Genomic DNA, 16033 nt, shown 5'->3' with positions numbered 1-16033 from the left:
TCCCTGTAGGGAAAACAGCGGCATACCATGGTACAATACCGAGGTACACCTGCTACCTATTGGTATTTGGAACTATAAAAGTTAATTGTCCAAACACCTGTTTGGGGGATAAAAAAATGCTTCCTCTCCCCTAGATGACTTTTTTTTTTTTTTTTCATTTTTGTTTCAAATCCAGGAAAGAAAAAACATTCTGTCCCCCTGAGTAGTATTGCAAAGAAAAACTATGAGATGGAAAAGAAACAGCCTATTTCTAGGCTTGACAAAACAGTCCTCTGAAGACTGCAATATCCTTTCTGGCCACTGTGTGTCCTCGGCGCCCCGTGCTGCCGCTCTGGTCTTTCTCCTCAGTTCCAAAGTATTGATGGAACAAACAAGGAAGGGCCGCCCCTTCCTTTAAGCCACTGACCCGCCCTTCCCCCCCAGCAACCTCAAACAGGAAATGCCCCTCCCGACAGGGGGAGGGGGGGGGATTTTGGGAGGAAGGGACCTCTCTGTTCCAGCAAACTGCAGCCTGCAGCCTGGAACCATGAGGAGGTCAGCGTTTTGCCTGCTTGCAGGCTCTGAGGAGGAAGACTGAATGGAGCATCGCCTGGAGGCCTGCAGGTAAGCAAAGCTCTCTGACACACACATATATTTTTATATAACACAGGCCCCACTCAATGCTTTTCCAACACTACAAGGGAGGTCACATCTTATGGGGAATAATACATAGAGAGCCATCCTATCTTTATGATATGTGACTAGTTTGCCAGATGCAGTGCATAACTTTAGGCATGTCCCCTGTGACCCCCCAGAAAAAAACCTGCTAAGAACCAAGTTCCGCAAGTTTTCCCTTCACTTACCTGCTCCATGCCGCAGGACTTTGCCAAGCAAGAGGCCCAATCTTCCCCCATCTCCGTGGGGATGTCTAGACCTTCAGGCCCTGGGTTCCTATGAAGGATCCACTGTCCTGGGCCCATATAGCACCCTGGCAACAGAAAACTTTAGGTACCCAAAGGTTTCTAAGTTCTGGGCCCAGGGTCCAGCTCTCTAAAAAGAAAAGCATTATGGGCTATACCCCAAGGGTTTGGGGTCCGGTTACTGACCACTTTAGCGCTGAGGCTTTTTTGGACAGAACCGGTAGCTCACCTAATCCCAAGGATGCGGAGGCAAGCTAAACCATGACTAACACCTAAGACACTGGCGTAAAAACTGAGGTACTCCTCCTATGGGAGGGGGTTATATAGGGAGGGGCATTTCCTGTTTGAGATTGCCAGTGTCTACACCTGAAGGTACTCCATATAACCCATATAGTAATGAATGCCGCTCTGTGTCCCGTGATGTACGATAAAGAAATAACAGTTTACAAACCAAAACCCACTTTAAACAAACCGACCGTAACGGGTTCATCCCGGTTGACAGCTGCCATCATCCCTCCTGGTTGAAGTCTGTCCCACGTAGTCAGATTCTGCGAATTAGACGGAATTGCTCTAATGTGGCAGACTTTAAAGAACAAGCAAAGATTCTCAAGAATCGCTTTGTTGATAAAGGATACTCTGAGAATCATATCCAGGACGAAATTGAAAGAATTTCAACGATTGATAGGGCAACCCTGACACGAGAGAAAGTCAAAACGGTACAGGACAGTAGGTTTAAGAACTCTTTTTTCACCGCATTTTCTATGCAATATAAGCAAATTAGGTCAATCATCCAAAAACATTGGAACATATTAACGAGTGATCCCACTTTGGGACCTACCTTACCCAATAGTGCATCCATAATATATCGAGGGGCAATGTCAATGAGAAATCAGATCGCGCCAAATGTTCCAGACCCCCCAGTCAAACCCATTTTTTTCCCTCTTTCTAAGGGTTATCATCCATGTAGGAGGTGTAAGGTGTGTATATACAACATTACCAAGAAGAAATCTATTAATTTTAGATCCACGGTTACCGGGGTTGAATTCCCCATTAAACAATTTTCAACATGTGCCACTCGGTGTGTTGTTTACCTTCTCACCTGCCCTTGTGGAAAACAGTACGTGGGGCGTACCATACGGAGCTTTTCCACAAGGGCAGGTGAGCATATTGCCAAGATTTTGGCAGGGTACCCCAAACACACTGTACCAAGACACTACTTGGAACACCACAATAAGAAGGTCGAGGGAACTTTGTTCCAAATTATAGACCACTTTGTCCCTCATTGGAGAGGTGAACCAGGTACGAGGGGCGTATCTAAGTTAGAAGTATATTGGATATACCAGCTAAAAAGTTATACGCCCCACGGACTTAACGTGGAGTGGGATGTGAATTCATTCATAAACCAATCATGAACCTCCATCTTGGTTATTTATTAGTACAAGTTAATATCTCCTTTATTGTGTTTATTTTTATATATAGGGGATGGTTTTGTTAAATCACCATACATCTATTATAAGTATGATTGCCTGCATCAACTAGTTAATTGGGGATGTATATTACCTGTGATCAATCTGTATACACTATCCCGGGGACCTAATGCATTATATTTACTGCTTAGGATTCGTTTTCACCATAGAGGTTTATAGCTGCTGCTTACGCCTCTCATTCATCAATGATTCCCTTGGGACGCATTAGATGGAACGCATACGTCATCACGCCCGACGTCAGCTGACGCGCACACCGTCGTGGCTAAGTGACAATGCGCGCATCACCGCCTGCCCCCTCAGCGATGTGTGTCGTGGATGTTGAGTCTGAGACTCGGATTCGCTGCTAGGTGGGGGGCGGAGCAATTCCCTTGTCCCGCATCCTCATATTGGACAGAGGCTGTCATGTGGGACGGGAGGAGATGACGTCACATATTGCAGCACTGCGATTGGTATCCTCAGCCGCGCCCCCATTGTCCCACCTCCGGTGGTTGGAACGCAGGAAGAGGAAGTAGCAGTGGGTGAGACGCACGCCCGAGGGGAGTGGAGTAGCAGGTGTAGATCACAGGTAAGCTAATCATATGGCTATATATAGGTGCAGGTAGAGGTGTGGGTCAGCTCTATAACCCTGTTGATGTCTGTGAAGACGAAACCGGTCGGTTAAATTTTGATCCATACCACCAATACTGTGCCAGTTCATGTTATCTGCCTGCTGTGGTTTTTTCTATGATGTGCCGTGGTGAACGAGTGTCTTTATCGTTTGGGTCTTTTTTATAATTTTACTACTTTTAACTTTGGACGATTTCCTTGCTGTGTACTATTTTTTATGAGATTTGGACTATCTCCTTGTTTATGTCAAAACATTTTTTGATCAAGAATTTTAAATAAATTTCTACACTATGAGGAGGTGTTTTCTCCCTCTTTTCTCATATCCCTCATGAAATCGGGAGTTTCCCCTCCTTATCATCTCACGTGACGTTCCTGTGGCTGGTGTTACCAACTTTCCTTCTGGGATCCATCCGGAATATCGGAATCGGGATATCCATCTACCCATTGGTGCAACTGAAGGACGGCCAGCATATATAAGCCTTGAGGACCTACCCACCATACGGTGAGCTGTGGGTCAACTAAAGCTGGTAAGAGTACCTTAACTTTTATATGCCAAGGAATTGAAGATGTGCATTTTCTGAGGGAAAGGATTCTCCATTGATGTGGAAGAGGTGTTTTCCAACTGAAGTGACGAACAGTCAGCTCTGGGGAAGCTCTGGAAGTGCCCCCCCCCCCCCTTCCCACTTTTCAGAACTTTAATTTATTTGTTTTTGTGTTTGTTCACACTTATAATCACCTATTACATAAGAATTTTCTTTTGTATGCTCTTTTATGCCACACAGGTATAATATTAGCACTCAGAGTTAATCTAGCTCTGGTATACATGTATGATTGATTCACAGAGTTTGGTTTTTTCCTTAATATAACTCTCACTACAGAGGTCACATCCTCATAACCATTCAGTGGTTACCCCTTTCTTTATAGTTTTGGCGCTACATTTATTTTCTTTTTTCTGCTTACACTTATCCACTGGTATGTTGGCTGCCTATTTACACTATATACACACTTAGATTTGTTTAGCGCAATATATTCTTTTATATAAGGTTATAGCATGGGTTTAATTTTAAACAGCTTTTTGCAATGTGATTGCGGAAGCTGAAATGTTAAACATCAGCTTCCTTTATAGCATCCTGTAATTGAAGGAATGGTGTTTTTTTTGTGGAACAAAATGTCTAGGTCTAGTATAAACTTTACTAAAAGGTAAAATTGGGCATTTACAATTTGGGGGAATTTTTACTTTGTAGGGAATTTTTTCCTCATCTTTGTGAATAAGATGAAGCTCTGCTGACTTCCATCGTCCAATCATCTTCAAAAGCAAAAACGTTTTTTTTTTTCCATTGTACACGATTGGGTATTTTTTACAAAGTTAATTTTCACCATTCACTAAGAGAAGGGAAAATTCTCTTGCAAAGTAAAACAGCCTATCTGACTTTTGCAACTCAACCCCACTGCATTCACTCTTCTAGCTATACTAAAAACATATTTTTCTGTAGTTTAGTGTTATGAAGGTGTACAAGTCACAATGAAGGTCTTCAATTAGTGTGTGCAACATTTGAGAACAATCAGTTTATAGGTCATATAATATCATATAAAAGAAAAGCTGTAGAGAAATACACCAAGTTTGTAGTAAAGTCGTAACTTTTTTTTTTTTTGTTATTCTTTAGCTCACCCATTATCAACAGTAAATTATTACATTAGAGACCATTTTAGAAATAGACAGAGAAGAAGGGATTTCGATATGGTAGTTCCTCAAAGATCAGGTTTTGAGCTAAGAACACCTGGTTAGAAGTCACAAGAGAGATGAAAAGATAAGAAACGTTACTCTGTCGAAACCACATTAAAGAATAATTACCTTCTCTCCTGGGGTGACGGAAATTCTCCATATGCAGTGTGTGTATGAAGGATAACCATTTGGAAATCCAGGAGATGAGAAGTTGCCTGTGGAATCTTGTAATGTTTCTCCACAAGCTGCAAGACATGCAGTACAAAAAGGTGATAACAATATTAAGCCACAATGAAGAGCAAGTATGTAGATGACGGCAAAGAAAGCTTTATAAAATGTGTCAAAGACAATTATGTCCTCAGCAGTAGAAAAAAATAAAAAAGGCATGAACAAGTCAATGATCTTTAGTAAGTGAGGAATTCCAGACGATTATAAGTCATGACTTGGAACTTATAAAAAAGGGCCAAAGACCATCTCTCTGCCCCGATGTTGCAGTGTTTGTTGTCTGAGCAGCCAAGCACCAGCGCAGTAAAGAGGTTGATAAAGTGAAAAGGTCAAATTGTACTCCATTTCCAAAATAAGGCTGTATTGACACCAAACCTTTACATATATTTTTTAATTACCGGTACCTACATGTACTATAGACCAGTAGTTCTAAACCCTGTCCTCAAGTACTCCCAACAAGCCATGTTTGCAGGTTTTCCTTCATCACAGGTGCTTTAAATCAGAGTCAATGGCTTGGTATTTTGGACAGCTATTTTATCCAAGAAAAATTCCCAAAACATGGCCTGTTGGGGGGTACTTGAGGGCAGGGTTGAGAACCACTGCTATAGAGCATCTTAGACATCTACTTGTAAGTTTATGGTACATGGTAAGGTATGGGAGAGTTCATGAAATGTATCTTTGCAACTTAGTAGCCATCTTTCCTTAATTGGGCTCCACAGATTACATCTAAATTTACACTGATGCCCTGACGTTTCTTTCCGACGGAATTCTGCTCAAGCGGTCTTGCATACACACGGTCACACCACAATTCCGACCGCCAAGAACGCAGTGACGTACAACACTACGATGAGCCGAGAAATATAAAGTTCAATGCTTCCTATCATGCGTCGGTCTTGATTCTGAGCATGCATGGTTTTTAGTCCGTCGGAATTGCGTCTAGATCTAGGGTGTAAAAACCCAAAAGGGGAAGCTTTGCTTGTTTGCACCCTCCCCATTCACTGTCACATTTGGCACTTTTTTGGGGGGAGCGGGTACCTGGTTTTGACAGGTATCCACTCCCAGGTAAGATCGCCGATTAACAAATCGGCTTGGGGTGCCGACATCATAGGATCCCTGGACACAGATGACTTTGGTTTGTCTTTCAGAACCAATGTAGAAATATGGCCAGTAAAAAGTTGTCACCACCTTTCAATGGCTCTGAAATCCAGTAAAGTAAAACTGGTGACATTTGGGATTTCAGAGCCAGGAAAGGAGGTGACATTTTACTGGCCATATTTCTACATTGGTTCAGAAAGACAAACCAAAGTCATCCGTGGCTGCCCAAGAACAGATCTTTCTCCTCAATTCTGATGAAGTTCAAAGTCTTATCCGGTTATGAGATATTTCAGTGCATCACGGAAGCAGATTTCCCTGCGACGGCCTCTCAGAGTGACTTTACACAGTGCCACCCTCATGCTTGTCTGACTCTTTGCTGCTGGCAAATGATCCACAAAGTCTGGCAAGAGTATTTACTCTCCCCTCATTGTGGTGGATGCACAGCCCTGGGTAACTCGAGTGGACAGTAGTCAACTTCTATCTTCATATTCAGTCCTTTTCACTTTGAACCGTTTGGAAGTTACCAGCGGTTTATCTTTATCTATACTGAATGGAATGTTACCTTCAGATTTCCATACCTCGAATGTTTAATGCACAGTTGTCACTTGCAGTTTGAATAAGTCTCTTTATGTTGGACTTTATACTTTTGATTGTTCTTTTGTTGGCAGATTGCACTTTATATTGATATTTGTATACACATTGTTAATTTGCACAACCAAGTTGGTTTTGCACATGTTTATATACACACACACACACACAAGATTTATGCTTGGAGCTGCACTTTTTTTTATTCATCCTCTAAGTGACACTTAAAGTGGTTGTAAACCCATACAACACACTTTTTGCTACAGGTAAGCCTATAATAAGGCTTACCTGTAGCTACCCTGGATATCTCCTAAACCTGAACGGTTTAGGAGGTATCCCCTGTATCTGCATGTGCAAACATAATCGGCACATGCGCACTGAAGCAACAGCACGTATGTGCCGTTGCTTCAGCGAGTGTGCCGTCATCGATAGCTCCCGCGCGTGGGAATGACGTCATTGCAGCTCCGGCCAATCACAACGCCGGAGCTGCGATAACCGAAAAAAAACCCTGGGAGTGATGTCACCGGCCAGTGCTGTGTATGGGCACCGCAGCGAGCATTACATAATGAGCCAGTATGCTATGCATACTAGCTCATTATGCCTTTGTCTTGCAGGTGTTCATTTTTTTTTTTCAAAGTGGGTTTACAACCACTTTAATTGTGCCAAATAGGCTCCCCGATTCCGCTTTGCACTTCTTGCTGTAACCAGCAGGAGTATGCAACTGTTTTATAGTCAGTTTCTTTAAATGTTTTATCTAAAGTTAAGACTTACACATAAATTCACAAGAAATAAATCATACAATAACTTAATGTGCTTTCTTTTACACCCATACAAAATGAGTAAACTTAGATTTACATTTTCAAGACCAACAACTAGAGGTGCACCGAAATGAAAATTTCAGATCCAAAACGAAACCGAAATAAAAAAAATGTCAGGCCGAAACCGAAAATGACTTTTTTTATAATTGTATGTTAAAACAGTACAGTCGGATTGCAAAAATGTATGGAGCGTCCTATCACTGTCCCCCAATTGCCGCCTCTTGTTTCTTTTTTTTTTATTACTTTATCACTTTTTTTTGTAGTGTGTCGTTTTACTTTTTTTATTTTTGTATAATTTTCTTATTTTTAATATTTTTCTAATTCTTTACTTTTTAATTACTTATTTTATTAATTTAATTATTATTATTTTTTATTTTTTTTACACTTAACTTTATTGCCATCACACAGGAGAAAATAATTCCCTGTGCGATAGAAATTGGAGGTGACAGGTTCTCTTTATTAACCCTGTCACCTCCAAAAAGGAGTGCATTGGCGACAGGGGCCAGACTAGGCAGCCGGGGGGGAGGGGGGACAGAGTGCCGAAGATAGAGCCAGCCGAGGGAGATGTGGGGGAAGGACGGATGGCTGCACAGTGCATACATGTTCTACTAGAAAAGAAAGCAACTCACCGCCCGTATGCTGAAACTGTCTCCACGCTGCTGGCACACAGCCCCGCCTCCTCCTAACCCTACGCTGTGATAGACAGAACACATCTCAGCATTAGACCTACATTCTGTCTATCACAGCGTGGTTAGGAGCAGGTGGGGCTGTGTGTGAGCAGAGCGGAGACAATTTCAGTGTGTGTTTTACCGCTCTGCAATCCCGCGTTGCACCACTAGTCATTATCGGCAATTTTTAAGTTGTTTCGGCATTTCCCCAAAACAGCCATTTTCGGCCAATATGTATCAGCCGCCGATATATCGGTGCATCCCTACCAACAACTCCTGTCTAAAAGAAAATAACTACTGCTATATACAGATATATTTAATAGAAACACTGTATACAAGCTTATTGCCTGAGAATATATGAAGAATTTAGATACAGTACCTTGCTCATATCCAATAATAAAATACAATTTTCACCCAACATGAATTCACCAAGCTGCATAACAAAATGAAAGATCGGTGCATTTTAAGGAGTATGTTACCCCCAACATTCATAATTCCCGATATGGGTCTGTTGTAGCATTTACTTGTGTTAGAAAGTATCCTGCTCCCTTAACATAAATAATATGATTATACAGGATTTAAATAGTGCCAACAGTTTACACAGCGCTTAACATAGGGGCAGACAGAACAATTACAATACAGTTTGATACAATATGAATCAAAGGGCCCTGCTTGTTAGAGCTTACAATCCAAGATACAAAAAGGTAATAGCTGTGGGTGATGGGCTGATTGAAAATATAAATGTACAGTTTTTAGGTGGGTGCAGGATAGGCCTGATTACTTTTCTTCCTTTGTTTGAAATGCCTGGTGAGGCTACCAGTCCCCTGCTCTCCCATTTCAAACTCACCATGCCAAGAATAGAAGCACCTCCCAACCACTGAGGTCAGTTTTCTGGCTGTGCTGAGAGCACAGTCTTGCCTGTCCTCCAATGGCCACAACCCCCCTGCACAGCTAATCACTGGGAAGATCTGTGTACTGCCATTTCTCTGTCTACTGACTTATCCCCCTGCAGTTTCTACCCCTATATAAAATAAAAATACTATATACTATATACACAAATGCTTTACCTTGCATTTCTATGTTAAACTGAATAGGTTGTTTTACAAGGTGGGGGTTCGCATATCATTTAATCCAATGGATTTTACAGCCAAAATGGCATGTTGCATCTTGATTAGAAACCATGTTATGTCATTTATCAGAGTGTGTACATAACAGTAACTTAAGAGACCCAATTACTTACATGGGTAGTATGGTTGCTCACTGTATTTATTTTGGAGACTCACCAAAATGGCAGAACAGGGAAGGCTCATACCTCAGTGAATAATAGTTTTATGGATTTAGATAACAAGGCTCTGCATGTAAAATCATGCTGCCTTTTTATACTAGTAAAGTAAAATAAAAACTGAAAAGTGAAATGCTAGCAAAGGTTCCATGGTATTAAGGCGTGTGCTCATGTGGCTGACAAGTCCAATTTTTTCTAGCTTGCTGTCATATTTCCCATTCCTGCACCTCTGTACTCTGGCAGCACTAAATTAAGTTACTGAAGTATTCTTTCTGACAATGCATTGTTTCTTTTTGCAGTACCTGGACATCTATACAGCTTCCTTGCCTGTGCAACATCTCCTTTACTGAGACGTGTTCGTTGACCTATAGGAGGCCTCACACCATTTTCATCGCGGGATGGAAGAATTGTATCCAGAAACATACCCCTAAAATTTGATACACACACAAAAAGAATCAATCAGTTCTATTACACTCACGTCATATAAACATGGCTTTAAATGTTACTTGTTTGCTAGACATTTACTAATGTGTGTTTGAACAGACCTTTTTATATAGAAAACATTGAACATGCTGTAAAACAAAGTGCAGCTATATGACAAACCTATGACTTCTGAACACAGTATTTGCAGTATATGCAACTATTAAATCGTAGCTCCTTTCCCCGAGGCCAGTAAAAAACATCTGTTCCCATGCAAGACAAACCTTTGGACTGGCCTATTCAGGCCTTGTGGTACTCTTTAGTATTATTACCAAAATTAGGTACAGTTTTACTTTTTAACTTCCTCATAAGATTATACAAGGCTCAGATCGGTAAGTAGAAGAAGAGCAAAAGGGACATGAAATTAAAAGCCAACATTTTTCATTTGAATAGACAGTGGTTAAAGCCTATTACACACTAGTATTTTTTTCCTTCATTCAACCCAGTAGGGATGAATGAAAAAAAAACTGACAGCTCAGGAAGAGGAGGTGTACCAACTACCGGATGTTAGTACAGCGATCTCTCCTGCTGCTCTACTGTGTCCTGACGGGTTGCCCATTTTGACCCATTGCAGAGATTGACCTTCACTTCCTGCCCCATAGCCAAACAGGAAGTGAGAGGAAATCTATGAAAATTAAGGGAATCCATTGCCCCCCCAATCGAAAATTTCAGGGTGGGTCTTAGAAAGGGGTGTGGCCTTGACAGGAAGAGGTGGGTCATATTTAAATTGGGGGGTGCATGAGTTTAGGCCTAGGGCAGCACAAAACCTAAATACACTACTGCACAATGGGGTTGATTTGCTAAAACTGGCGAGTTGAAAATCTGGTGCATCTTTGCTTAGAAAGCTTGCAGGGTTTTTTATTGTCAAAAAATAATTGGACAAGCTGAAGTTAGAAGCCAATTGGCTTCCATGCACAGCTGCACCAGATTTTGCCCTCTTCAGTTTTCAGTTTTAGTAAATCAACCAACAGCTTGAACAAAAATAAAATCCAAAAATGTGAAATCTGGCCACATAAACATAACTTTTGTAAAACTGCAGTTTAACTTTTCGTGATGCCGCAGAGAAATTGCCTTATGAATTCTGGAGAAAAGGAAAAGTGGAAATGCTTCTCATGGTAATCGGTCAAATATAATCTACTATTTTAAAATCTACACTTAATAAAATAAGTCAACTCTGATGAGTTGCTATGAGGAAAAAAAAACATAACAAAAAAAAAACAAATGGCTAAAGTAACATTTAAGTATATTTATCATCAACAAGAAATTCTTGGACATTTTAAAAAGGTTGCAAGGAGGGAGCAAGAAGAGGTGAGCGCTCTATTATAAATTGCTCTTGCCTTCTTGTTGCCAATCACCTAATCCACAGCTGTCCAACATTCTATGCTTGTAACGGCAAAGTAAGTTGCCCTCTATTAGAGGAGTACAAATGATTCAGTATGCCCAGTAAGGCATCACAATTTTCATGCATATTAGATCATGTCCTTTCATGGTATAGCACCTCCTCTTTGGTTACATGGTCTCTAGTTGTAACATTATTATAATACAGCAGATCGCTAAAGTTGGGTCTTGGTTTTGTAGACATTCCTTTTATGTTTGAAGTTCTCAATAAAAGTTTATAGCAGTGAAGGGAAATTTGTAGGTGAATAGATGTGCGCTGCATTGTTGATTTTTTTTACCTGAAAATACGTGTTGCCTTGCTGTGCCTGACTTCAACACTTTTTAAAAATATGCAGCAACATAAAGCAGTTCTTGGTCGTGAGCTTAAAGTGCAGAAGTTACTGGATTAGCAGGGCAGCCAGCACTTTTAGCAGGAAAAGTCAGCATTGGCAGTCTCCATATTTCTGTCCTTTAAAAGGCAATTTAAGCCTAAACCAATCAAACATAGGCACTGCAAAACATAGCCAGTCCAAATAGAGGCACTTTCAGCTTCTGAAAATGCTGCCTCCGGAATGTAATATGCTTAAATGTAAATAGTTTTCACTCAAGTATAGAACAATAACCAATAGAATGATGATGATGTGCTACAAATGGAGATGTCAAAGCCATTAAACCTTGGATAGTCCATGGTTATTGAAACCCTGACAGATAAGGGAATTGTTGAGGAGCGCTTACTGCTCATATTATAAGGAGGGCATTGGAAGAAACTTTACAAAATCTTAATGTGACCCTTGTACAAACTTGCATTTTGGCCAGTTACCATACATGTAGATCTTCGCTTTAAAATTCAGAAGATGTTGACTTTTCTCTAAAGATGTTCTGCATGTATGTGGAAATGTTTACAAAAAAAAAAAAGGAGCATAAATATATATATATATATATATATATATATATATACATATACATATACATACACATACACACATACATATACATACATACATACATATACACACACTTTAAAAACCCAACACCTGAATCTATCGAACCATGTTTTGTGAAAGAATGAATAAAGGTTTCGGCGTTCGGGCATGAATGTTAAAAAGTAAAAGATCCTGAATCTGCAAATGTTTCTTTGTATTGCCTACCATCTTTAATTTTCAATGTGCAAGGTTACCAAGCAAAGTTCATTATAAAATATAAGAAAGAGAATTAAAAAGACAAAAATTATAACCTGAGGTTCCAACCTTGAGAAGGTGTTCCTTGCATAGTGCATGATGCTGTCAAAGTCATATGGCTCTCCCTGAGAGTTCACCTCACCAGGCTCCATTTTCAGAAAGTTGTATTCTTGACCTAGAAATTGGACACATTTATCAAATAAACAAGGTTTATAATGCACAGTTACCAACACATAATAAATTACTAAAACTAAAATGTGTCATTTACCTGCCTTTCCATAGGCTATCCCCTATATCATGAATGCTGCTGCCCGACTTGTCCACCTTACCAACCCTCTCCTCCAATCCCTACACTGGCTCCCAATGGCCCAGCAAATGTAATTCAAAATACTAACCACAAACGTACAAAGCTATTTCACAACTCTGCCTCGAGCTACAGTCACCAATCTTGTCTCCAAATATCACCCAATCCGTCCTCTCCGCTCTTCTCAAGACCTCCTACTCTCAAGCTCTCTCATCTCCTCCTCCCATGCTCGTCTCCAGGATTTCTGCAGAGCCTCTCCCATTCTCTGGAACTTGCTACCTCAACCTGTCTGGCTATCACCTACTCTTGCTACCTTCAGGCGATCCCTGAAAATGCATCTCTTCAGGGAAGCCCATCACATATTCAACTAACCTTTTACCACTTCCTTCAGCTCATTCGCCAGTTACAACCTTTTGTTCCACCTGCCCCACCCTATTAGAATGTAAGCTCTTCTGAGCAGGGCCCTCTTAATCCTCTTGTATTTTATTGTATTGCAACTGTATTGTCTCTCTTATATATTGTAAAGCACTGTGTAAACTGTTGGCGCTATAAAAATCCTGAATAAGTTGACAAACATATTTTTGACAGGATCATGTTAAATAGAAAAGCCACATAAAATCAGTAATTTACCTTTTTGTGTACTTAGGCAGGTTTAATTGCTTACCGTCTTATTGAGGGTTATAAAAAGTGTGAGATCCCACATGCCAAACCTCAGCTCTAGCCTCTACCTAATTTTCTGCAAGTCAAAGTGCCATGCAAAACACTTAAGGAGTATTTGTAGGTTCGAAAATTTACTTTGTGGAGTCTCACCACATGTTCTCTCAATAGGGTAGAACAATAAAAGTGAACAAGCAGTAATTTTACTCTACAGACTTTGTCTGTATCGGTACATTTTTGACATGTCACAATATACAGCAACAGTACAATTTTTCTTTTTAGGAGTAAAAACCTCAGGCAAAACTGCCTGGGCTGGGATGTCATCCGTCTGCTGCAGAAAGGTAAAAGCATTTCCTTCACCTGTCCACCTCTAGTGATCAAACTGTTCTGTAGCAAGGTGCAGTAATCACTGACATTTGTGAATTAAGCCAATAGCTTTTCATGCACCAGGATTTCCATGACTGTCATCTCTGAGCCAGTGTTGTAGCCCAGGAAATATGCGATACCCTGTTTGTTTCCTGAACAAAAGATAGTACCAGCCTCTTAGTTAGAAAAGCAGATGAAGTTATCAAGTGAGAAATGCGAGGTCTGTGAGGCAAAAAATACCTCTATTACACTTCCAGATCACAAACGCCGATTTAATTGTAATGCAAGGTGGTTGTTTTTGTTTTTTGTAATGTGAACATGGAACATGTATACTTAGGGCCACTGTTAGAAATCATGGGGGGCCCCATACATCCCTCCTGATGGGGCCCCCTACACCCCCCTTATCCCCCACAGGGTTCAGCGGAAAAGCCAAACTGACCATCTGCCTACACCTCGAAAATTGAGAAAAGTCCCTTCTCTGCTCCCACCACCTGGGCCCATCTGTTAACCTGATGGGGCCCAACAGAAATGTAATTGAATCCCTGGTAAGCAAGAAGGAGTGAAGGCATGGTCTAGTAAAATCCATTTATGCATTTAGACAGAAATGAACATTAAACGTGCCCTGAGTCCCCCTGTTTAGCGGATGGGGTCTGGGCCCAGTAAAACAGTTCTGGTTGTACTACCTTATCAGTGGCCCTGTGTAGACTCCTTTATGTGTTTCTTCATTTAAATACCTTTTATAAATGAATATTTTTCCTTTTAAAACAAAGTGTGACCCCAGTGATGTAGAGTTTTTGGACTTCTGTGAGCAAGAGTAAATTGGTGTTTTGTGGAATAATAGTTCAAACGCCGTTTGTTACAAGTAATACATTTATAAAACCATGATAAGAAAAAAAAATAGATACCCGGTTGTATATTTTCCCTGATGATTGCCACATGATCATCTCGATCCGGTCGAGTGTGCTCATGCCAAAAGCCAATGACATGACCCAGCTCATGGACCACAATGCCAAATTTATCACAGTTTTTGCCTATTGATATTGCCTGAGGGCCATTTCCTCTTCGTCCCACATAAGAGCAGCACCTGTTGAATAAATGAAGCACAGCCATATTACCTAGAAGGAGTCACTGGTTCCCACTTAATTATTAACCTTTTTGCAGGCATTTCAAACAGTAAAAGGAGTTAAGTTTATTAATAGATTAAACACTTGAATCATTTATTATATGTCACATCTGTTACACTCACAGATTTCCATCGTATCATAGCAACAACCGTCCTAGAACACTGCACAATGTATTGATTTTTACTAAAAATACAATTCAGCATGGTGACATATTATTTATCTTTAGCGCAAATGTCTAATTGTATCCTTGACAGCCTTCCTTTGAAATTTTTATGTCAATCAAGCTCAGTTAATCGACACCGAGGATACATTTTCTAAAAATGCTTTTCCAAGTGATTTATTTGTGATTCATGGTGAAATAAAAAAAACAGTCCACCAAACATCAAAATGGGAAGATATCATGGGAATGGCCTGGGAGTAGTTTTACTATACTCAGACAATTCAGTATAGATATTCCAGTTGGATTTCTAGGCATTTATGTAGGCTGTTCAGTGTTAACAGGGCACTGAGAGCTATCACATACTTAAGGCAGACAACTTTCTGGACCCATTGGCACGGTTTAAAAATTGTTGTGACAAAAGTATTTATGATAAGTGTTTTGGTCTTTTTAACACCCACATTGCAAATTTGTGTTAGTTGGGGCATTTTAAGACAATGGTTTTTACTATTTTTTGTAAAAGAAAGTGTATCTACACAATACCACCCTGCTTCATAGTGCCCACCTGTTGGATTTGGTCGTACAGTGCATACATCTAATGTTTCACACTGCATGCAATCTGGTTGCAGACTCTGGCAAAATGGCTACTTGAGTCAGCATCATGCACATGGCTTGTGTGTAGCCTTAATAACAGCAGACTAGTCATAATAGTTTTACAGGAATTCCTTATTCACAATTTTGAACAGAAGAGTAAACAGACATTTTTTTGTAGAAGTCAGCATTATTACTGTACACAGTGCTCTCATTGTGACCAATTTCATTTTGTTCAAACTGCTTGTAATAGGCAGACCTGTCATCACCAAGGCTGCATTCACATTAAATATGTGTTGTATGTAAAATACATCTACACACTGTATGTTGGTAGTGCTTTGTTGCTATTGTTAATGGCACCCAATACCACAACTCATGTAATGAAGAACCGAGGCATTGAAAAATGCTAGA

The 16033-nt window shown here is 40.4% G+C and overlaps 1 protein-coding gene across 3 annotated transcripts in view; it reads right to left on the bottom strand.

Moving 5' to 3' along the window:
• Positions 1-16033, bottom strand: part of TLL1 (tolloid like 1) — a 224401-nt gene that overhangs the window by 87867 nt on the left and 120501 nt on the right. For all 3 annotated transcript variants that reach the window (XM_040332851.1, XM_040332860.1, XM_040332867.1), the window contains 4 exons: positions 14656-14834; positions 12493-12598; positions 9691-9815; positions 4845-4960 (listed from right to left, as the gene is read on the bottom strand). In XM_040332851.1, coding sequence (XP_040188785.1) covers positions 4845-4960; positions 9691-9815; positions 12493-12598; positions 14656-14834 — 526 coding nt within the window. The remainder of the gene's footprint in view (positions 1-4844; positions 4961-9690; positions 9816-12492; positions 12599-14655; positions 14835-16033) is intronic.

This window comes from Rana temporaria, chromosome 1, assembly GCF_905171775.1.
Source record: "Rana temporaria chromosome 1, aRanTem1.1, whole genome shotgun sequence".
NCBI lineage: Eukaryota > Metazoa > Chordata > Amphibia > Anura > Ranidae > Rana > Rana temporaria.
The sequence above is the reverse complement of the archived record's forward strand: the minus strand, read 5'-3'. Positions and strand labels throughout refer to the sequence as shown.